The 23,520-nt window shown below is 45.3% G+C and overlaps 1 protein-coding gene across 1 annotated transcript in view; it reads left to right on the forward strand.

The window, feature by feature from the left end:
* LOC138674481 (solute carrier family 23 member 1-like) overlaps positions 1 to 20,129 on the forward strand; it is a 994,669-nt gene extending 974,540 nt beyond the window's left edge. Inside the window, exon 13 of the mRNA XM_069762318.1 lies at positions 19,717 to 20,129. Coding sequence (XP_069618419.1) covers positions 19,717 to 19,892 — 176 coding nt within the window. The 3' untranslated portion in view covers positions 19,893 to 20,129. The remainder of the gene's footprint in view (positions 1 to 19,716) is intronic.
* The last annotated feature ends 3,391 nt before the right edge of the window (positions 20,130 to 23,520 follow it).

The raw sequence follows: 23,520 nt of genomic DNA on the forward strand, positions 1-23,520 counted from the left end.
CCTTAATCTGAGCAAACAAATCAGTAAGCAAAGGCAAGGGGTATTGGAATTTGACCGTGATCTTATTAAGAAGACGATAATCAATACAGGGTCTCAAGGAGCCATCCTTCTTAGCAACAAAAAAGAAACCCGCTCCCAATGGTGACGAAGAGGACCGAATATGCCCTTTCTACAAAGATTTCTTAACATAGCTCCGCATGGCGGCATGCTCTGGCACAGACAGATTGAAAAGTCGTCTCTTAGGGAACTTACAACCAGGAATCAAGTTAATAGCACAATCACAGTCCCTATGTGGAGGAAGGGAACTGGACTTGGGCTCATCAAATACATCCTGGAAATCCGACAAAAACTCAGGGACCTCAGAAGAGGGGGAAGAGGATATTGACATCAAAGGAACGTCACTATGTACCCCTTGACAACCCCAACTAGTCACAGACATAGTTTTTCAATCCAGCACCGGATTATGTTCCTGTAACCATGGAAATCTGTTGTGAATTCTGTTGTCGGGCTCCCTCCTGTGGTCATGAATGGTACTTCGGCTGGTTCTGTCAATGGACTTCCTCTGGTGGGTGTTTCTGAGTTTCACAGGTGACGAGGTTAATTCGTTAGCTGCTGCTCTATTTAACTCCACTTAGATCTTTGCTCCATGCCATCTGTCAATGTTCCAGTATTAGTCTGTTCACTCCTGGATCGGTCTTGTGACCTGTCTTCCCATCAGAAGCTAAGTTCCAGCTTGTATTTCTTTGGTTTGCTATTTTTCTGTCCAGCTTGCTATTTAATTTGTTGTCTTGCTTGCTGGAAGCTCTGGGACCCAGAGGGAGCGCCTCCACACCGTGAGTCGGTGCGGAGGGTCTTTTTGCGCCCTCTGCGTGGTCTTTTTGTAGGTTTTTGTGCTGACCGCAAAGTAACCTTTCCTATCCTCGGTCTGTTCAGTAAGTCGGGCCTCACTTTGCTAAATCTATTTAATCTCTGTGTTTGTATTTTCATCTTTACTCACAGTCATTATATGTGGGGGGCTGCCTTTTCCTTTGGGGAATTTCTATGAGGCAAGGTAGGCTTTATTTTTCTTTCTTCAGGGCTAGCTAGTTTCTTAGGCTGTGCCGAGTTGCATAGGGAGCGTTAGGCGCAATCCACGGCTATTTCTAGTGTGTTTGATAGGTTTAGGGATTGCGGTCAGCAGAGTTCCCACGTCCCAGAGCTCGTCATTATTATCAGTAACTATCAGGTCATTCCGTGTGCTCTTAACCACCAGGTCCATTATTGTCCTGACCACCAGGTCATAACAGTACACCTGTTCACACTCAGTCTATGTTTGGATGTGCCGGTCAGGTTTTTGAAATGTATTCTTTAGCCTTCTGATCGTGCACTCCGCCTCCTAGCTTCAGGTGTTTTAATTACAGCAGGTCCAATACCCCTCCACAGAGAGAGAGAATTTTAGTCTAAGAAGAGGTTTCACATGTACCCATTCAGATGGAGACGTTTATTCTCAGCGAGGTAAGGCAAGCGTAGGACCTGGTATAAGAGAAATGCCGTAAAGGGGCTACCAGGTACACATAAAATTGGCCATTTTTATGCGCTAAAAGCTCTCATTTTTCATATTTCTAGTGCAGTAATGCAGTTCAAATTTCGTGTTTTCAAGTTTGCATGTTTTAGCGCTGCAGTGTGCTGCCTTATTTACGTAACTATATATGAGTTGGCGACTCTGGGTTCAGCACCTGTTCACACTTAGTCTATGTTTGGATGTGCCGGTCAGGTTTTTGAAATGTATTCTTTAGCCTTCTGATCGTGCACTCCGCCTCCTAGCTTCAGGTGTTTTAATTACAGCAGGTCCAATACCCCTCCACAGAGAGAGAGAATTTTAGTCTAAGAAGAGGTTTTACATGTACCCATTCAGATGGAGACGTTTATTCTCAGCGAGGTAAGGCAAGCGTAGGACCTGGTATAAGAGAGATGCCGTAAAGGGGCTACCAGGTACACATAAAATTGGCCATTTTTATGCGCTAAAAGCTCTCCTTTTTCATATTTCTAGTGCAGTAATGCAGTTCAAATTTCGTGTTTTCAAGTTTGCATGTTTTATCGCTGCAGTGTGCTGTCTTATTTACTTAACTATATACGAGTTGGCGACTCTGGGTTCAGCACCTGTTCACACTTAGTCTATGTTTGGATGTGCCGGTCAGGTTTTTGAAATGTAGTCTTTAGCCTTCTGATCGTGCACTCTGCCTCCTAGCTTCAGGTGTTTTAATTACAGCAGGTCCAATACCCCTCCACAGAGAGAGAGAATTTTAGTCTAAGAAAAAGTATCACATGTACCCATTCAGATGCAGACGTTTATTCTCAGCGAGGTAAGGCAAGCGTAGGACCTGGTATAAGAGAGATGCCGTAAAGGGGCTACCAGGTACACATAAAATTGGCCATTTTTATGCGCTAAAAGCTCTCATTTTTCATATTTCTAGTGCAGTAATGCAGTTCAAATTTCGTGTTTTCAAGTTTGCATGTTTTAGCGCTGCAGTGTGCTGCCTTATTTACTTAACTATAACAGTACAGGTGGCCCAAAGTACTAATGCATCTCAATAGAGGGATCAGAGAAGTTCTGAGACCATTTTTTTTTCTTTGCAGTGTTTTGTCTCTATTTTCCCCTTTACCTCTGGGTGGTTCAGGACACTGGTGTAAACATGGACATTCAAGGTCTGTCCTCTTGGATGGATAATCTCACTACAAGGATACAAAACATTCCAGATTTTGTGGTTCAGAATCCGATGTCAGAGCCTAGGATTCCAATTCCTGATTTGTTTTTTGGTGATAGATCTAAGTTCTTGAATTTCAAAAATAATTGTAAATTGTTTCTTGCCTTGAAACCTTGCTCCTCAGGTGACCCTGTTCAACAAGTAAAGATCATTATTTCTTTGTTACGTGGTGACCCTCAAGACTGGGCATTTTCCCTTGCGCCAGGAGATCCGGCATTGCGTGATGTTGATGCGTTTTTCCTGGCGCTTGGATTGCTTTATGACGAACCTAATTCAGTGGATCAGGCAGAGAAAATCTTGCTGGCTCTGTGTCAGGGTCAGGATGAAGCGGAGATATATTGTCAGAAGTTTAGAAAGTGGTCTGTGCTCACTCAGTGGAATGAATGTGCCCTGGCAGCAATCTTCAGAAAGGGTCTCTCTGAAGCCCTTAAGGATGTCATGGTGGGGTTTCCTATGCCTGCTGGTCTGAATGAGTCTATGTCCTTGGCCATTCAGATCGATCGATGCTTGCGTGAGCGTAAAGCTGTGCACCATTTGGCGGTACTATCTGAGCATGGGCCTGAGCCTATGCAATGTGATAGGACTTTGACCAGAGCTGAACGGCAAGAACACAGACGTCGGAATGGGCTATGTTTTTACTGTGGTGATTCCACTCATGCTATCTCCGACTGTCCTAAGCGCACTAAGCGGTTCGCTAGGTCTGCCACCATTGGTACGGTACAGTCTAAATTTCTATTGTCTGTTACTCTGATTTGCTCTTTGTCATCCTATTCTGTTATGGCATTTGTGGATTCAGGCGCTGCCCTGAATTTGATGGACTTGGAGTATGCTAGGCGCTGTGGTTTTTTCTTGGAGCCCTTGCAGTATCCTATTCCATTGAGAAGAATTGATGCTACGCCTTTGGCAAAGAATAAGCCTCAGTATTGGACCCAATTGACCATGTGCATGGCTCCTGCACATCAGGAGGATATCCGCTTTCTGGTGTTGCATAATCTGCATGATGTGGTCGTTTTGGGGTTGCCATGGCTACAGGTCCATAATCCAGTATTGGACTGGAAATCTATGTCTGTGTCCAGCTGGGGTTGCCAGCGGGTACATGGTGATGTTCCATTTTTGTCTATTTTGTCTTCCACTCCTTCTGAAGTTCCAGAGTTTTTGTCGGATTATCGGGATGTATTTGATGAGCCCAAAGCCAGTGCCCTACCTCCTCATAGGGATTGCGATTGTGCCATTAATTTGATTCCTGGTAGTAAGTTTCCTAAGGTCCGATTGTTCAATTTATCTGTGCCAGAACACGCCGCTATGTGGAGTTATATAAAGGAATCCTTGGAGAAAGGCCATATTCGCCCGTCGTCATCACCGTTAGGAACAGGGTTCTTTTTTGTGGCCAAGAAGGATGGTTCTTTGAGACCTTGTATTGATTACCGCATTTTCTTAATAAAATTACAGTCAAATTTCAGTATCCTTTGCCGTTGCTGTCTGATTTGTTTGCTCGTATTAAAGGGGCTAGTTGGTTCACCAAGATAGATCTTCGAGGGGCGTATAATCTTGTGCGTATTAAACAAGGCGATGAATGGAAAACAGCATTTAATACGCCCGAGGGCCATTTTGAGTACCTGGTTATGCCATTCGGGCTTTCCAATGCTCCATCAGTATTTCAGTCCTTTATGCATGACATCTTCCGAGAGTACCTGGATAAATTCCTGATTGTGTATTTGGATGATATTTTGGTCTTTTCGGATGATTGGGAGTCACATGTGAAGCAGGTCAGAATGGTGTTCCAGGTCCTTCGTGCGAATAACTTGTTTGTGAAGGGGTCAAAGTGTCTCTTTGGAGTTCAGAAGGTTTCATTTTTGGGGTTCATTTTTTCCCCTTCTACTATCGAGATGGACCCTGTTAAAGTCCAGGCCATTTACGATTGGACTCAGCCGACATCTGCGAAGAGCCTGCAAAAGTTCCTGGGCTTTGCTAATTTTTATCGGCGCTTCATCTCTAATTTTTCTACTGTAGCTAAACCGTTGACTGATTTGACCAAGAAGGATGCTGATGTGGTCGATTGGTCTTCTGCAGCTGTAGAGGCTTTTCAGGAGTTGAAGCGTCGTTTTTCTTCTGCCCCTGTGTTGTGCCAGCCAGATGTTTCGCTTCCGTTTTAGGTTGAGGTTGATGCTTCTGAGATTGGAGCAGGGGCTGTTTTGTGGCAAAAAAGTTCTGAGGGCTCGGTGATGAAGCCATGTGCTTTCTTTTCTAGAAAGTTTTCGCCTGCTGAGCGTAACTATGATGTTGGTAATCGTGAATTGTTGGCCATGAAGTGGGCATTCGAGGAGTGGCGTCATTGGCTGGAAGGAGCCAAGCATCGCGTGGTGGTCTTGACAGATCACAAGAATTTGACTTATCTTGAGTCTGCCAAACGGTTGAATCCGACACAGGCTCGATGGTCATTATTTTTCTCCCGTTTTGATTTTGTGGTTTCGTACCTTCCGGGCTCGAAGAATGTGAAGGCTGATGCCCTGTCAAGGAGTTTTGTGCCCGACTCTCCGGGTGTTCCTGAGCCGGCGGGTATTCTCAAAGAGGGGGTAATTTTGTCTGCCATCTCCCCTGATTTGCGGCGGGTGCTGCAAAAATTTCAGGCTGATAGACCTGACCGTTGCCCAGCGGAGAAACTGTTTGTCCCTGATAGATGGACTAGTAGAGTTATCTCTGAGATTCATTGTTCAGTGTTGGCTGGGCATCCTGGAATCTTTGGTACCAGAGATTTGGTGGCTAGATCCTTCTGGTGGCCGTCTTTCTTGCGGATGTGCGTTCTTTTGTGCAGTCCTGTGGGACTTGTGCTCGGGCTAAGCCCTGCTGTTCTCGTGCCAGTGGGTTGCTTTTGCCCTTGCCGGTCCTGAAGAGGCCCTGGACGCATATTTCTATGGATTTTATTTCGGATCTCCCCGTCTCTCAAAAGATGTCGGTCATTTGGGTGGTTTGTGATCGCTTTTCTAAGATGGTCCATTTGGTACCTTTGTCTAAATTGCCTTCCTCCTCTGATTTGGTGCCATTATTTTTCCAGCATGTGGTTCGTTTACATGGTATCCCGGAGAACATCTTTTCTGACAGAGGTTCCCAGTTTGTTTCAAGGTTTTGGCGATCCTTTTGTGCTAGGATGGGCATTGATTTGTCTTTTTCCTCGGCTTTCCATCCTCAGACAAATGGCCAAACCGAACGAACTAATCAAACTTTGGAAACATATCTGAGATGCTTTGTTTCTGCTGATCAGGATGATTGGGTGTCCTTTTTGCCGTTGGCTGAGTTCGCCCTTAATAATCGGGCCAGCTCGGCTACTTTGGTTTCGCCGTTTTTCTGCAATTCTGGTTTCCATCCTCGTTTCTCTTCAGGGCAGGTTGAGTCTTCAGACTGTCCTGGTGTAGATACTGTGGTGGATAGGTTGCAGCAGATTTGGACTCATGTGGTGGACAATTTGACATTGTCCCAGGAGAAGGCTCAACGTTTCGCTAACTGCCGGCGCTGTGTGGGTCCTCGACTTTGTGTTGGGGATTTGGTTTGGTTGTCGTCTCGTTATGTTCCTATGAAGGTTTCCTCTCCTAAGTTTAGGCCTCGTTTCATTGGTCCGTATAAGATTTCTGAGGTTATCAATCCTGTGTCATTTCGTTTGGCCCTTCCTGGGCCCTTCGTTTGGCCCTTCTTTTGCCATCCATAATGTGTTCCATAGGTCGTTATTGCGGAGATACGTGGCGCCTGTGGTTCCATCCGATGATCCTCCTGCCCCCGTGTTAGTTGAGGGGGAGTTGGAGTATGTGGTGGAGAAGATATTGGATTCTCGTGTATCGAGACGGAAACTCCAGTACCTGGTCAAGTGGAAGGGTTATGGTCAGGAAGATAATTCCTGGGTTTTTGCCTCTGATGTTCATGCTGCCGATCTGGTTCGTGCCTATCATTTGGCTCATCCTGGTCGGCCTGGGTGCTCTGGTGAGGGTTCGGTGACCCCTCCTCAAGGGGGGGTACTGTTGTGAATTCTGTTGTCGGGCTCCCTCCTGTGGTCATGAATAGTACTTCGGCTGGTTCTGTCCATGGACCTCCTCTGGTGGGTGTTTCTGAGTTTCACAGGTGACGAGGTTAATTCGTTAGCTGCTGCTCTATTTAACTCCACTTAGATCTTTGCTCCATGCCACCTGTCAATGTTCCAGTATTGGTCTGTTCACTCCTGGATCGTTCTTGTGACCTGTCTTCCCATCAGAAGCTAAGTTCCAGCTTGTATTTCTTTGGTTTGCTATTTTTCTGTCCAGCTTGCTATTTAGTTTGTTGTCTTGCTTGCTGGAAGCTCTGGGACGCAGAGGGAGCGCCTCCGCACCGTGAGTCGGTGCGGAGGGTCTTTTTGCGCCCTCTGCGTGGTCTTTTTGTAGGTTTTTGTGCTGACCGCAAAGTAACCTTTCCTATCCTCGGTCTGTTCAGTAAGTCGGGCCTCACTTTGCTAAATCTATTTCATCTCTGTGTTTGTATTTTCATCTTTACTCACAGTCATTATATGTGGGGGGCTGCCTTTTCCTTTGGGGAATTTCTCTGAGGCAAGGTAGGCTTTATTTTTCTTTCTTCAGGGCTAGCTAGTTTTTTAGGCTGTGCCGAGTTGCAGAGGGAGCGTTAGGCGCAATCCACGGCTATTTCTAGTGTGTTTGATAGGTTTAGGGATTACGGTCAGCAGAGTTCCCACGTCCCAGAGCTCGTCCTTATTATCAGTAGCTATCAGGTCATTCCGTGTGCTCTTAACCACCAGGTCCATTATTGTCCTGACCACCAGGTCATAACTGAAATCCCAGCACAACAATATCATGCAGGTTATGCAACACCAGAAAACGGCAATCTTCCTGATGTGCAGGAGCCATGTACATAGTCATCTGTGTCCAGTACTGAGGTTTATCCTTAGCCAAGGGTGTAGCATCAATGCCCCTCAAAGGAATAGGGCTCTGCAAAGGCTGCAAGGAAAAACCACAGCGCCTGGCGAATTCTAAGTCCATTAAGTTCAGGGCAGCGCCTGAAGCCACAAATGCCATGACAGAAAAGGACGACAATGAGCAAATCAGGGTCACAGATAAGAGAAATTTAGGCTGTATCGTACTAATGGTAACAGACCTAGCGACTCTCTTAGTACGCTTAGGGCAATCAGAGATAACATGAGCAGAATCACCACAGTAAAAACACAGCCTATTCTGACGTCTGAATTCCTGCCGTTCTATTCTAGTCCAAATCCTATCACATTGTATAGGTTCAGGACTATGCTCAGAGGATACTGCCATATGGCGCACAGCTTTGCGCTCGCGCAGACGCCGATCAATCTGAATGGCTAGAGACATAGATTCGTTCAAACTGGCAGGCGTAGGAAATCCCACCATAACATCTTTAAGGGTTTCAGAAAGACCTTTTCTGAAAATAGCAGCCAGAGCCTCTTCATTTCATTTAGTGAGCACAGACCATTTTCTAAATTTCTGGCAGTATAACTCTGCTGCTTCCTGACCTTGACATAGGGCCAACAGTGTTTTCTCAGCATGCTCTACAGAGTTAGGTTCGTCATACAATAATCCGAACGCTTGAAAAAATGCGTCTACATTCAATAATGCCGGATTCCCTGTTTCAAGAGAAAAAGCCCAGTCTTGCGGATCACCACGCAGCAAGGATATGATGATTGTCACCTGCTGAATGGGATCACCTGAAGAACGGGGTTTCAAAGCAAAAAACAATTTGCAGTTATTTTTAAAGTTCAAAAACTTGGCTCTGTCCCCAAAGAACAAATCCAGAGTAGGAATTCTGGGCTCTAAAGGCGGAGTCTGGACAACATAGTCCTGGATACTCTGTACTCTTGCAGCCAGTTGATCCACACGAGAAAACAAACCCTGAACATCCATGCCAGAGCATATATCCTGCACCACCCAGATATCAAGAGGAAAAAAGAGGCAAATTAGAGCACAGAAAAAAAAATGGTTCAGAACTTTCTTTTCCTTCTTTTGAGATACATTTAATTCATTTTTGGCCACTTGTACTGTTATGATCTGGTGGTTTAGGAACAACATGAGACAAGCTCTGAAGGAGGTGGTATCTGTACTGACCGCAGACCCTGAACCTACCAGCGCAACTAGAAATAGCCATGGGGGGTACCTGACGCTCCCTAGACCCCTTGGCACAACCTAAGATCTAACTTCCCCTAAAGATGGAAACAGGAAACCTATCTTGCCTCAGAGAAAATCCCCAAAGGAAAGATAGACCCCCACAAATATTGACAGTGAGAAGAGGGGAAAATAACATACGCAGAGATGAAATCAGATTTTAGCATAGGAGGCCAGTCTAGCTTGATAGATAGGACAGGAAAGGATACTGTGTGGTCAGTATAAAAACTACAAAACAATCCACACAGAGTTTACAAAATCTCCACATCTGACTAAAGGTGTGGAGGGTAAATCTGCTTCCCAGAGCTTCCAGCTAACAGAAAAAATCCATAATGACAAGCTGGACAAAAATAGAATGCACAGAACAATAAGTCCACAACATGTGGACTGAAATGAGCAAGCCAGAACTTATCTTTGCAGAACTGGTCAGGAAACCAGGAGAATCCAAGCAGAGATGTGAATCCAGCCAGAGAACATTGACAAGTGGCATAGGCTGAAGACTAGAGCCAGGTTAAATAGCAGAGCCAGGAGAGACGATTAGTGAAAGCAGCTGCTAAAGCTAAACCCAAGGAGCGGCAGTTCAACTCAAAACCACCAGAGGGAGCCCAAGGGCAGAATTCACAAAAGTGCTATTTACAACCACCGGAGGGAGCCCAAGAACGGAATTCACAACAATGGCAGAGCTCGGAAGGGAAGTAGCGCCGTTTGACTTTTCAATGCAAAATTGAATGGAATTGAGATAGGACACCATGTCGCGTTTGGAGAGCCCCTGAGGTGCCTAAACATTGAAACCCCCCAAAAGTGACATCATTTTGGAAAGAAGACCCCCAATGAACTTATCTAGATGTGTTGTGAGAACTTTCAACCTCCAAGTGTTTCACTACAGTTTATAATGCAGAGCCGTAAAAATAAGAATTCTTTTTTTTCCACAAAAATTATTTTTTAGCCCGCAATTTTGTATTTTCTCAAGGGTAACAGGAGAAATTGGACCCCAAATGTTGTTTTCCAATTTGTTCTGAGTATGCTGATACCCCATATGTGGGGGGGAACCACCGTTTGGGTGCATGGCAGAGCTCGGAAGGGAAGGAGCGCCGTTTGCAATGCAGACTTAGATGGATTGGTCTGCAGGAGTCACATTGCATTTGCAGAGCCCCTGATGTACCTAAACAGTAGAAACCCCCCACAAGTGACCTAATATTGAAAACCAGACCTTCCAAGGAACTTATCTAGATGTGTTGTGAGAACTTTGAGCCGTGAAAATAAAAAATCTTTTTTTTTCCACAAAAATTATTTTTTAGCCCCCGGTTTTGTATTTCCCCAGGGTAACAGGAGAAATTGGACCCAAAAAGTGTTAGGGCTGGTGGAATGCACCTAGTAAATATGGAGATAGTGTAGTACGTTTGCAGCCCGGGGTCCACCGTGCAGGAGTGGAACCTGCTGCTAGTTAATGGTGGCACTATATGGTGGTACTACGCCTGAATAGACACGGGTTCCATCACCCGGTCTGAATAGGAGCGAACTCTTGCTTCACAGAGTCGCCGGGATTAAAGGTAACTCTGTGCTCTGTTAACCTCACAGAGGATCACATCTCACTAATGGAGCAGGTAGCATACAGTGGTCATACTGTCAGCAACAGCATACAAACAGCTCCTCTCTGGAGGTGCCTGAATTCTAGTGGCTATACGCCAGCCCTAAATTCACACACACAAACTCCTCTCCGGAAGTGCTGGAATTCTAGTGGCTATACAGCTGACCCTGAGCCCATGCTAACACAGACCACAAAGTAGCTAAGCTTATGAACCCAAGAAGAAAAGTCGATACTAGTGCATGGCCGTGCGGCCATGTAAACCTTTTTTAGAGAAAACTCTCCAGGACCTTCCTAGTGGTCCAATGAGAACTGCTTCAGGACCTGAGTATGTGACTCCCGACCTCCAATGAGAGGTCGTCCCTTGGGCATGCTCAGTAGAGGAAAAGCAGGACTTAGTCCCAGGATTGTCTGCTCACCACTGAACAGTGCAGGTTACAATGGCTGAGCCTGGAAGATCAGCAGTAACCAAGCACACAGTGTCTGACTGAGCCAGACGCTGGGACCGACGTCTCCGCTGAGCAGGCTCCACTGCAGCTGAAGAAGAATGGGGGACCACAGCGGAGGTGGCTCGAGATTCCCCTGTGCAGTGGTGGGAACTCGACACCTAACATTGCCCCCCCTCCTTTTGTCCTTGCTACGCTCAAAGGCAGCAATGAGTTGTGGAGCCCGAATGTGCTCAGCATGCTCACCAGACCTGTCCTCTGGGCCATAGTCCTTCCAATCCACCAAATAAATTTTTTTTGCCACATACCACCTCACACCCTAAGATAGCATTCACCTCAAAATCATCCATAGATGAACCCGATGTCCTGGTAGATGACTCAGAAAACCGGGACATGTGAATGGGCTTAAGAACAGACACATGAAAGGTGTCGGTGATACCTTGGTGTGGAGGAAGGGCCAGACGGTAGACTACAGTGTTAACCTGTTCCAGGATATTGAAGAGACCCAAGTAGCGAGGTGCAAACTTAGTGGACTCAACTCGCAGCCTGCTGTTACTGGCGGAGAGCCACACTATGTCGCCAGGAGCAAAGGTCGGAGCTGGGCGCCGATGTGCATCGGCGGAGACCCTCATTCTCTCCTTGGAGGCCCGAATAGCATCCTGTGTGCGGTCCCAAATGTCACATGCCTCCATAGTCCAGTCTGCCACCCTGGAGTCGGCGGAAGACACGGGCATGGGCACAGGAACCTGCGGATGCTGGCTATAGTTGAGGAGAAATGGGGTCTGTCCAGTGGAGTCGGCTACAGCATTGTTTAGCGCAAACTCTGCCCACGGTAGCAAGGATGCCCAGTCATCCTGCCTAGCAGAAACAAAATGTCACAGATATGTGACCAAGGTCACCAGGCCATATGCGGTCACCAGTACGTCCTCGCCAGAAGCTCAGATGTCCTTTTGGTCCCAAAGTGTCCACCCACCCTAGACGAGAGAGCCCAAGAGAGAACCTCCAGTCACAAATTCGATGGCACAAAAGTCTTGCCCGGGGGCACAGACTCTAGTGAAACCGGAGCCACGGTCCTCAGACTCTCAGAAGGGACAATATGCTGAGGTTTCTCCTCCTCCTCTATCGCTGATGACACTACGGAGTGGGAGAGAGCGTCAGCATGAATGTTCTTCTCCCCGGAGAGAAAATAGAGGGTGAAATGGAACCGAGAGAAGAAGAGGGACCATCTGGCCTGATGAGAATTTAGCCGCTGGGCAGTCTGTATATAGACTAAATTCTTGTGGTTGGTGAAAACTTGGAAGGGAAAGTGAGCCCCCTCCAGAAGATGTCTCCACTCCGAGAAAGACAACTTTATGGCTAGCAACTCCCTGTCCCTGATGGAATAATTCCTCTCCGCTGGTGTGAAGGTCTTGGAGAAGAAGAAGCAAGGATGCTTCCGACCTTGAGCATCCTTCTGGAAGAGGACTGCTCCAGCACCGATGGAAGAGGCATCCACATCCATAATAAAAGGTTTATCAACATTGGGGCAATGTAAAATGGAAGCGCTAGCGAAGTGTGACTTAATTGAGAGAAAGGCTCTGGAAACCTCCTCAGACCACAGTTTGGGATTTGCTCCCTTTTTGGTGAGATAAACCAAAGGTGCTACCAAAGTCGAGAAGTGGGGAATGAACTGGCGATAGTAATTAATGAACCCCATAAAGCGCTGCACCACTTTGAGAGAATGGGGTTCCTGCTAGTCCATCACAGCCTGTAGCTTGGCTGGATCCATAGTTAATCCCTGGGCAGAGATGATATAGCCCAGGAAAGGTAGGGACTCCTGCTCGAACACACTTCTCCAACTTGGCGTAGAGGGAGTTTGCCTGTAGAAGGTCAAAGATTTTGCAAACATATCTCCGGTGGGAGTCTATATCTGGAGACTAGATGAGAATATCTTCCAGCTAGACTACAACTGAGGTGGAGAGCATATCCTGTAAGATATCTTTCACAAGGTGTTGGAAAACGACAGGGGCATTACAGAGCCCGAAGGGCATCAACAGCTATTCATAGTGCCCGTCCCTGGTGTTAAATGCCGTCTTCCATTCTTCCCTCTCATGGATGCGAATCAGGTTGCAAGCACCCCGCAGATCTAGTTTAGTAAATACCCTCGCTCTCCGCAACCTGTCAAATAGCTCTGATATCAGGGGCAGAGGGTATTTATTCTTAACGGTGATGGCGTTAAGACCCCAGTAATCAATACATGGACGTTGTTCTCCATTCTTCTTCTGCACAAAGAAGAATCCTGCCCCTGCTGGTGACACTGACTTCCTAATGAATCCTCTTGCCATATTCTTCTGGATGTATTGGGACATTGCCTCCATCTCCAGGAGAGTCAGGGGGTAGACTCGACCCCGGGGAGGCTCTGCACCAGGCAAGAGGTCAATAGGACAGTCATAGGGACAGTGGGGTGGAAGGGTCTCCACAGGCCTCTTGGAGAATACGTTCGCATAGGGCCAGTAGTGCATGGGGAGAGAGGTAAGATCTGCGGGTACTTCAGTAGTAACAACCTGAATGCACTCCCTCAGACATCTGCCCTCACAAGGTTCACTCCATCCCAAAATTCTCCCTGAGGACCACTCTATATGAGGGGAGTGATAACGTAACCAAGATATCCCTATTCCCTCGGGGATGACAAGGAGGGAAATAATCTCCTGATGGGATGGAGATATAGATAATGTAAATGGGATGGTCTGGTGTGTTATTTGTGAGGGCAGTGTCGACCCATTCACCACTCGTACAGTCACCGGCTTGGTGAGCATCACCAGGGGTATTGCGTAGCATTGGGTGAATGCTGAGGACATAAAATTCTCCTCCGCCCCAGAATCCACACAAAGCTCAACTGTAAGAGTGGAAAGGCCAAAGGTGATTGTCCTCTTAAAGGACAGTTTGGAAGAAAATGCCGCTGTGTCTAATAAACCTCCTCCTACGGTTACTAGATGCGGTGGTTTCCTGACCTCTTGGACATTTCTTGGCATAATGTCCTATCTGCTGGCAGACATTACAGACCGTGGGTACTCGAGTGGCCCGGGACTTAGGTCTTGCTAGAGATACCTCCATGGCCTCATGGGACTCGGACGCCTGTACAGGAGATTCCAAAGGAGTGGCGAAGGTAGGAGCCAACCAGAACCTCTGCCCACATTGGGTTCGCTCCAACCTTCGTTCGTTAAAACGAAGGTCGATGCGGGTGGAAAAAGTTATAAGCTCCTCCAGTGTGGCAGGAATCTCCATGGTGGCCAAGGCGTCCTTCACATGGTCATCCAGTCCCTTCCAAAACACTGGGATAAGGACTTTATCTGGCCACTCCAGCTCAGATGTCAAAGTCTGGAAGTGGACGGCGATTTGACTGACCATGGACGAGCGCTGTGTCAATCCAAGCAGTTGGAGCGCCATATCATAGGTGACACGAGGTCCCATAAAGACCTGTTTCAGAGAGTCCAAGAAGCGAGGAGCACTCTGCACCACTCCAATGCCCTGCGCGACAGAAGGGATAAAATAAATCCCACTTTAGCCCATTCCGTGGGAAAATGTGCAGCCTGGAGCTCTAGATGTATAGAACACTGACTCACGAATCCCCAACACAACTTACTCTCACCAGCAAACATGTCTGGTAATGGGAGACGGGATAAAGTCAGAGCAGGGGTGGCAGTGGACAAACTGGCTGCAGCCACGCTAGCAGCCTGAACAGCGATTGCGGTGACATCCACAGCCGAGGTTGTGCATTCAAGAACCGCCAACCTGCCCTCAAGCTGCTGGATGTACCATTGTAGACGCTGATCGTTCACCATTACTAGCCAGACCCTGGCGCTAGTATACTGTTAGGGCTGGCGGAACGCACCGAGTAAATATGGAGATAGTATAGGTGTTTTCGCAGCCCGGGGTCCACCGAGCAGGAGTGGAATCTGCTGCTAGTAAATGGCGGCACTTTATGGCGGTACTACGCCGGAGTAGACACGGCTTCCATCACCCGGTCTGTATAGGAGCGAACTCTGTTGGTTCACAGAGTCCCCGAGATTAAAGGTAACACAGTGCTCTGTTAATCTCACAGAGGATCACAGCTCACTAATGGAGCAGGTAGCATACAGTAGTCATACAGTCAGCTACAGCACACAAACAACTCCTCTCCGGAGGTGCTGGAATTCTAATGGCTATACGCCAGCCCTAAATTCACACACACAAACTCCTCTCCAGAGGTGCTGGAATTCTAGTGGTTAGACAGCTGACCCTAAGCACATGCTGACACAGACCACAAAGTTGCTAAGCTCATACACAAAAGAACATAAATTGATACTAGCGCATGGCCGTGTGGCCATGCAAACCTTTTATAGTGAAATCTCTCCAGGACATTCCTAGTGGTCCAATAGCAACTGCTTCAGGACCTGAGCATGTGACCCCCGACCTCCAATGAGAGGTCATCCCTTGGGCATGCTCAATAGAGGAAAAGCAGGAGTTAGTCCCAGGAGCGTCTGCTCGCCACTGAAAAGTGCTGGTTACAATGGCTGAGCCTAGAAGATCAGCAGTAGCCAAGTGCACATTATCTGACTGAGCCAGATGCTGGGACAGATGTCTCCGCTGAGCAGGCTCCACTGCGGCTAAGAAGAATGGGAGACCTCAGCGGAGGTGGCTCGAGATTCCCCCTGGGCAGCGGCGGGAACTCGACACCTAACAAAAAGTTGTGGTCCAATTTGTTCTGAGTACGCTGTTACCCCATATGTTGGGGTAAACCCCTGTTTGGGTGGAAAGGAAGGAGCACTGTTTTACTTTTTCAACACAGAATTGGCTGGAATTGAGATCGGACACCATGTCGCGTTTGGAGAGCCCCTGTGTGCTTAAACAGTGGAAACCCCCCAAATTCTAACTGAAACCCTAACTCAAACACACCCCTAACCCTAATCCCAACCGTAAATGTAATCTAAACCATAACTTTAGCCCTAACCCCAACTTTAGCCCTAACCCTAACCCCAACCCTAACCCTAACCCCAACCCTGACTGTAGCACTAACCCTAACTTTAGCCCCAACCCTAACCCTAACTTTAGCCCCAACCATAACCCTAACTTTAGCCCAAATCCAACCCTAGCCCTAATGGGAAAATGGAAATAAATACATTTTTTAAAATTTTATTATTTTTCCCTAACTAAAGGGGTGATGAAAGGTGGTTCGATTTACTTTTATAGCTTTTTTTAGGGGATTTTTATGATTGGCAGCCATCACACACTAAAAAATGCTTTTTAATGCAAAAAATAGTTTTTGCGTCTCCACATTTTGAGAGCTATAATTTTTCTATGTTTTGGTCCTCAGAATCATGTCAGGTCTTGTTTGTTGCGGGACAAGTTGACGTTTTTATTGGCACCATTTTCGGGCACGTGACATCTTTTGATCGCTTTTTATTCCGATTTTTGTGAGGTAGAATGAACAAAAAACAGCTATTCATGAATTTCTTTTGGGGGGCGCTTATACCGTACCATGTTTGGTAAAATTGATAAAGCAGTTTTATTCTTTGGGTCAGAACGATTACAGCGATACCTCATTTATATAATTTTTTTATGTTTTGGCGCTTTCATACGATAAAAACTATTTGATATAAAAAGTAATTATTTTTGCATTGCTTTATTCTGAGGACTATAACTTTTTTATTTTTTGTTAATGACTCTGTATGGTGGCTCGTTTTTTGCGGGACAAGATGACATTTTCAGCGGTACCATGGTTATTTATATCCGTCTTTTTGATCCACTTTTTGTTTGGCGGTATGATAATAAATCGTCATTTTTTGCCTCTTTTTTTATGGTGTTCACTGTAGGGGTTAATCAGTGGGACAGTTTTATACGTCGGGTCGTTATGGACGCGGCGATACTAAATATGTGTACTTTCATTGTTTTTTTTTTATTTGGATAAACTAATGTATTTATTGGAACAATATATTTTTTTTTATTTAGGATTTTTTTTCTTTTTTGCACATGTAAATACTATTTTTTTTTTACTTTTTTTCATTGCCCCGGGGTGGGGGGCGATCACACAGGCACTGCAGGGAGGCTTCCTGGCGCCTTCTCCGGGCAGGCGCTTGAAAGCCACCTCCCTGCAGAACCCGGAAGGCCCCCCGTGGCCATTTTGAATCCGGGCCTGCAGGGAGGAGGAGGTAGGAGACCCTCGAAGCAATGCGTTCGCATCGCATTGCTTCGAGGGTCTCAGCGAAGCACGGATGTGCCGGATGTCAGCAGCGATAGTCAGCTGACACGGCCGCGATCGGCCGCGCTCCCCCCATGAGCGCAGCTGATCGCGTTAGACGTACCATCCCATCGGTGGTCATACGGGCCCATACCACCTCGATGGGATAATACATCTAATGTTTTTATGCCCTTAAACCAGATAGTTATGCCGCACAAAATAGTTAATAAATAATATGCAACACATGTTCACTTCACATCAGCATAAGTTTTAAAACTTAACTTTTTTTTGTTTAGAGGAATTTAGAAGGGTTAAAATTTGATCAGCAATTTCTCATTTTTCCAACAAAATCGGCAAAACTAATTTTTTTGGGACCATAGCCCATTTGAAGTTACTATAAGGATATTTCCAAAAGCGACACCATTTTAAAAACTACACCACTACAAGTGCTCAAAGCCAAATTCAAGAAGTTTATTAACCCTTTAGGGGTTTCACAGGAATGATAGAAAAGTGAAAGAAAATTGTTTAACCATAAAATTTGTTGTGCAGTTTCTCCTGAGTATGCAGATATACATTTTTATCATATGTGGTGAAAAACTAATGTTTGGGTGTACGGCAGGGTTCAGAAGGGAAGAAGCACCCTTCAACTTTTGCAGCACAAAATTGACTGGAAGAGATAGCGGACACCATGCAACACGCAGAGCCCCCGATGCTGCTGTAGAAAGAAAATTGTATGTACATATACAGTCTTTGCCGAAAGTGTTAGCACCATTGAAATTGTTCCACGAAATGAAGCATTTCTCACAGAAAATTATTGCAATTACATGTTTTGTGATAAACATGCTTATCGCCTTTGTGTGTATTGCAACAACACAAAAAAGGCATATTGGACATAATTTCACACAACCCCCCAAAATTGTTGGCACCTTTCCAAAATGGTGGGCAAACAACTTTGTTTAAAGTATGTGATGCTCATTCAAACTCATTTGTGGCAAGTAACTGGTGTGGACAATAGGATAATTAGATCTGAAAGCAGATAAAAAGGGGAGAAGTTGACTCAATATTTCCATTGTATGTCTGTGCCACACTAAGGATGGAGAACAGAAAGAGAGAAGGAAGGAAAGGTTACAAGACCATTGCCAGATAACTTGATGTTCCTTTGTCCACGTGTTCATTGTGCACAAGATAACTTAAAGGTTTAAAACCCATGGCACTGTAGACAATCTCCCTGGACATGAATGGCAGAAATAAATGAATAAAGGTTGCAACACAGGATGGGCAAGCAGCCCCAATCAAGTTCCAAAGGTATTCAAGCTATCTTGCAGGCTCAGGGTGCATCAGTGTAAGCACAAACTATCTGTCAACATTTGAATAAAATGAAATGCTATGGCAGGAGAACAAGGAGGATTCCACTGCTGACACAGAGGCATGAAAAAGCTAGACTGCAGTTTGCCAAAATGTACTTGAGTAAATAAAAAATATTTCTGGGAAAGTGTCTTCTGGATGAAAGAGACCAAGATATAGCTTTTTAATAAAGCACATGATTCTACTGTTTACTGAAAGCGGAATGAGGACTACAAAGAAAAGAACACAGTACCTACAGTCAAATATGGTGGAGGTTAAAAGATGTTTTTGGGTTGTTTTGCAGGATCTGGCAAAATATGCCTTGACTGTATGCAAGGCATCATGAAATCTGAAGATTATCAAAGGATTTTTGGTCACAAATTTGGGTTTGCATCCTAAGTTATTTATTCCAAAGGGTGTGGAAATGCTTCATTTTCTGGAACAATTTCATATATACTGTATATATATATATATATATATATATATATATATATATATATATATATATATACTAGATTGTGGCCCGATTCTAACGCATCGGGTATTCTAGAATATGCATGTCCCTGTAATATATGGACAATGATGATTCCAGAATTCGCGGCAGACTGTGCCCGTTGCTGATTGGTCGAGGCAACCTTTATGACATCATCGTTGCCATGGCAACCATTATGACATCATCGTCGCTGTGCCCGTTTCTGATTGGTCGAGGCCTGGCGGCCTCGACCAATCAGAGACGCGGGATTTCTACGTCGATGCTGTGCCGGTCTCTGATTGGTCGAGGCCTGGCGGCCTCGACCAATCAGAGGGCCGGGATTTCCAGGACAGACAGACAGACAGACGGAAAAACCCTTAGGCAATTATATATATAGATATACTATATACACTCTGTATATGTATATAGATAGATAAATAGATAGAAAAATATGCCCAATATATAAAATTTTATATCTATAGCAACATCAAATTATTTTGGGGGAGTAAAGGATATATTGGTAAAGTATGATAGGTTTATTTGCCCTTAAAATAAGCTACTGAAGCTGAAGCTGCAGAGCCTTGACCTCTGTTCTGAATAAAGACCAAATGACCTACAATACTGTGCAATGAGTCTAAAATGTCTGTGCTTAAGCATCTGATCTCAGGATGTTTCTGTCCTCATGCTTGCATGTTTTGGCTAGCAACCAGCATTGTGCAATAAATCATTTGTTTAGCAAAAAAATGAAGATCTTGTTTTCTTATTTCCGCTTAGGTTCAGATGAAGAAAGGGGAACTTCTACTTGGCATAAACAAATGCATACAGGGAAAACTAATGGCAGTCTAGGACTATCTTGTTATGATCTGCCTTTTGTCACAAAATACCTAAGAAGGCTTTCAGGGTCTCGATACATTCCATTCTTGCCAACATTTCAGATGGATAGGAATTAACTGCCCTCCTCCAACACGCTGTGTTTTTTAAGCAGCATCAACAGGCCACGTGTTGAAGATTGAGTTTTCTCAGAAGCCAGAAGAATATCATGAATGCTGAATCTACAATAAAGCATGATTTGCCCTGATTATTAAAAAATTCTAAGATTGCATTTATTTTCCATTACTCTTTTTTCTAGTTATCACAATTTGATTGAACAACAAAAGCAAATTAAATCTTAATTAAATTGTGGTCATTAAAATACAGTGTTAATGTATAAGTAAGAAATTATTTTACATTTCTTTCCATGTATGGAGCAATCTGCTCATCCATAACAAAAAAATTGGCATGTACCAATACAGATACAGATACAGATATAGATCTTAGAGACATGGTGACAGGGGTGAAGCTAGCCTCTCTGCTGCCTGAGACGAACGGAAAAATGGTGCCCCCCCCACACACACAGTCCCTGCTGGAGGGGGGGCCGGAAGGAGGGAGGGAGGAGGGGGGGCGGGCACTTGACCCCGGAGTTTTATAAAAAAAAAATAAAAAAAAACCTAGCAGCGCAAATCCAGTTACCGTATATACTCGAGTATAAGCCGACCCGAGTATAAGCCGACCCCCCTAATTTTGCCACAAAAAACTGGGAAAACTTAATGACTCAAGTATATGCCTAGGTTGGAAAATGCAGCAGCTACCGGTAAATTTCAAAAGTAAAAATAGATACCAATAAAAGTAAAATTAATTGAGACATCAGTAGGTTAAGTGTTTTTGAATATCCATATTAAATCAGGAGCCTCATATAATGCTCCATAAAGTTTGATGGGCCCCATTAGATGCTCCATATTAAAATATGCCCCATATAATCCTGCATAAAGGGTAATAAGGGCCCCATAAGATGCTCCATAGAGATATTTGCCCTATATAGTGCTGCACAAGCGTTATAGCCCCATAAGATACTTCGCACAGCCACTTGCCCCTTATAGTGCTGCACAAGGTTTATGGCCCCATAAGATGCACCGTACAGTCACTTGCCCCTTATAGTGCTGCACAAGTGTTATGGCCCCATAAGATGCACCGTACAGTCACTTGCCCCTTATAGTGTTGCACAAGTGTTATGGCCCCATAAGATGCTCCATACAGTCACTTGCCCCTTATAGTGCTGCACAAGTGTTATGGCCCCATAAAATGATCCATACAGTCACTGCCCCATATTGTGCTGCACAAGTGTTATGGCCCCATAAGATGATCCATACAGTCACTGCCCCATATAGTGCTGCACAAATGTTATGGCCCCATAAGATGCTCCGTACAGCCACTTGCCCCTTATAGTGCTGCACAAGTGTTATGGCCCCATAAGATGCTCCGCACAGCCACTTGCCCGTTATAGTGCTGCACAAGTGTTATGGCCCCAAAAGATGCTCCACACAGCCACTTGCCCCTTATAGTGCTGCACAAGTGTTATGGCCCCATAAGATGCTCCGTATAGTCACTTGCCCCATATAATGCTGCACAAGTGTTATGGCCCCATAAGATGCTCCGTATAGTCACTTGCCCCATATAATGCTGCACAAGTGTTATGGCCCCATAAGATGCTCCGTACAGCCACTTGCCCCATATGCTTTTGCTGCGATAAAAAAAAAAATCACATGCTCACCTCTCTTTGCTCAGGACCCCGACACTGGCAATATTTACCTGCTCCTCGTGCGGCTCCGTCTTCGGCACTGACGTTCAGCAGAGGGCGCGCACTGACTACGTCACCGCATCCACTGACCTGAGCGTCACTGCCAGAGGACGCTGAAGACAGAGCCACACCGGAACGAGGAGCAGGTAAATATCACGCAGTGCTGCGCTCCCCCTCCCCGTATACTCATCTGCTCTTGGTGCTGCATCCCTGCTTCATCCACCGCTGCATCTTTTTCCTGTATTGAGCGGTCACAGTTACCGCTCATTACAGAAATGAATATGCGGCTCCACCTCTATGGGAGGTGGAGCCGCATATTCATTTCTGTAATGAGCGGTACCATGTGACCGCTCAGTGCAGGAAGAATCTGCAGTGCTGGAAGAAGCAGGGACGTGCAGGAACCGTGCCGGGAGTAGGTGAGTATAATTACACCCCTCTGCCCCCCCTCCCCTGCCGACCCCCAGGTATGACTCGAGTATAAGCCGAGAGGGGGACTTTCAGCCCCCCAAAATGGGCTGAAACTCTCGGCTTATACTCAAGTATATATGGGTACTACAGAATCTGCCGCCCCCTCTCTTCTGCCGCCTGAGCCAAAGAGCTCAAATCGCCTAATGGTAGCAGCGTCACTGCATGGTGACTAGTGATGAGTGAATATATTCATCACTATTCATTACTCGCATGAATAAAGTGGTATTCGGGCTATTCGTTACTCAGTTAGTAATTTGGTATTCGCCTCGGTATATGCGAGTGATCCGCCCAGGATGTTTCACGCTTTATTTACAGCCAATGAACATGCTGGGCTGGTTTGTCAATCACAGTAATGCCGGCGCCATCTTTGGTGTGGCATTACTGTGATTGGCTGGCCTTCCAACATTATAGGCACGATTTAAAGGCTACTAGCGCCATCTTGCACACATTACAGTCAGAAATAGTGTAAGGAGAGCATAGTTTGAGCATAGAGAAAGTGAAAATAGTGTAAGGAGAGCGATAGGAGTTTATGCTGAGCGTTTATTCAATCCAAAAAGCTCTTTTAAGAGCTAAAGACTGTCAATATTACATTTTTATTTTCTAGGTGGGGATTTAGTGGTGAGAGATTTAATAGCAGGGAAGGAGGTAGGGAGGCTGGGTGAAAGGCAAGCAGGTCCCTGGGTGTTCTAATCATTGCAATTACATGTTGCAGCTCTCTGCTATTTTCCACTTAAAATACCTAATATTTGTCTAGCAGTTGTGCGACTGGGCAAATTCGGGTACAGATATTGTACATGACAATTTAGCAGGGGCAATAATCTTCATAACTTCACATTTCAAGCAAGCTGCTTGAAAAAAAAATCTTAATTTTCTATTGTTCTTAAAAATAGTGTATCTTTATCTACCAGTTATGCGACTGGCGCAATACATGTGGAGATAATTGTACATGAGAATTTAGCAGGGGCAATAATCTTCATTACTCCACATTGGCAGTGTTATAGCAAGCCGATTGAAGAAAAATCTTAGTTTTCTATTGTTCTAAAAAAAAGCGTATCTTTATTAGTGATGGGCAAGCACTAAAAAGTTTGGGTGCTCGTTGCTCGGGCTGAGCAAATTGGAAAGCTCAGGTGCTTGAACCGAGAAACAAGCTCAATGTAAGTCTATGGGAAACTGGAGCATTTTTCCTGCCCACCTCCCCAGCAGTCTTCAGAGGGACTAGAAATTGCAGAAATTGATGGGAACAGTGCTCAAATGACATGGGAACAGCATGGGGAAGCATTTTTTAATCCCAGGTCAATGCTGTGAACAAAGTTGTCAGAGTTTTATGCCACTTTTACAGACTCACAATAAAACATACAAAAATGAAACCAAAATGGATTTTCCTGAGAAATATGTTAAGGAACATCCTTTCCAGGGTAATGACTTGTATATAAGGCAAAACAAATAACCAAAAACAAAAATGCTCCTCCACACCTTGGGCTATGTTCACATGTAGC

The sequence above is a fragment of the Ranitomeya imitator genome, chromosome 4 (genome assembly GCF_032444005.1).
Source record: "Ranitomeya imitator isolate aRanImi1 chromosome 4, aRanImi1.pri, whole genome shotgun sequence".
In the NCBI taxonomy this organism is placed as follows: domain Eukaryota; kingdom Metazoa; phylum Chordata; class Amphibia; order Anura; family Dendrobatidae; genus Ranitomeya; species Ranitomeya imitator.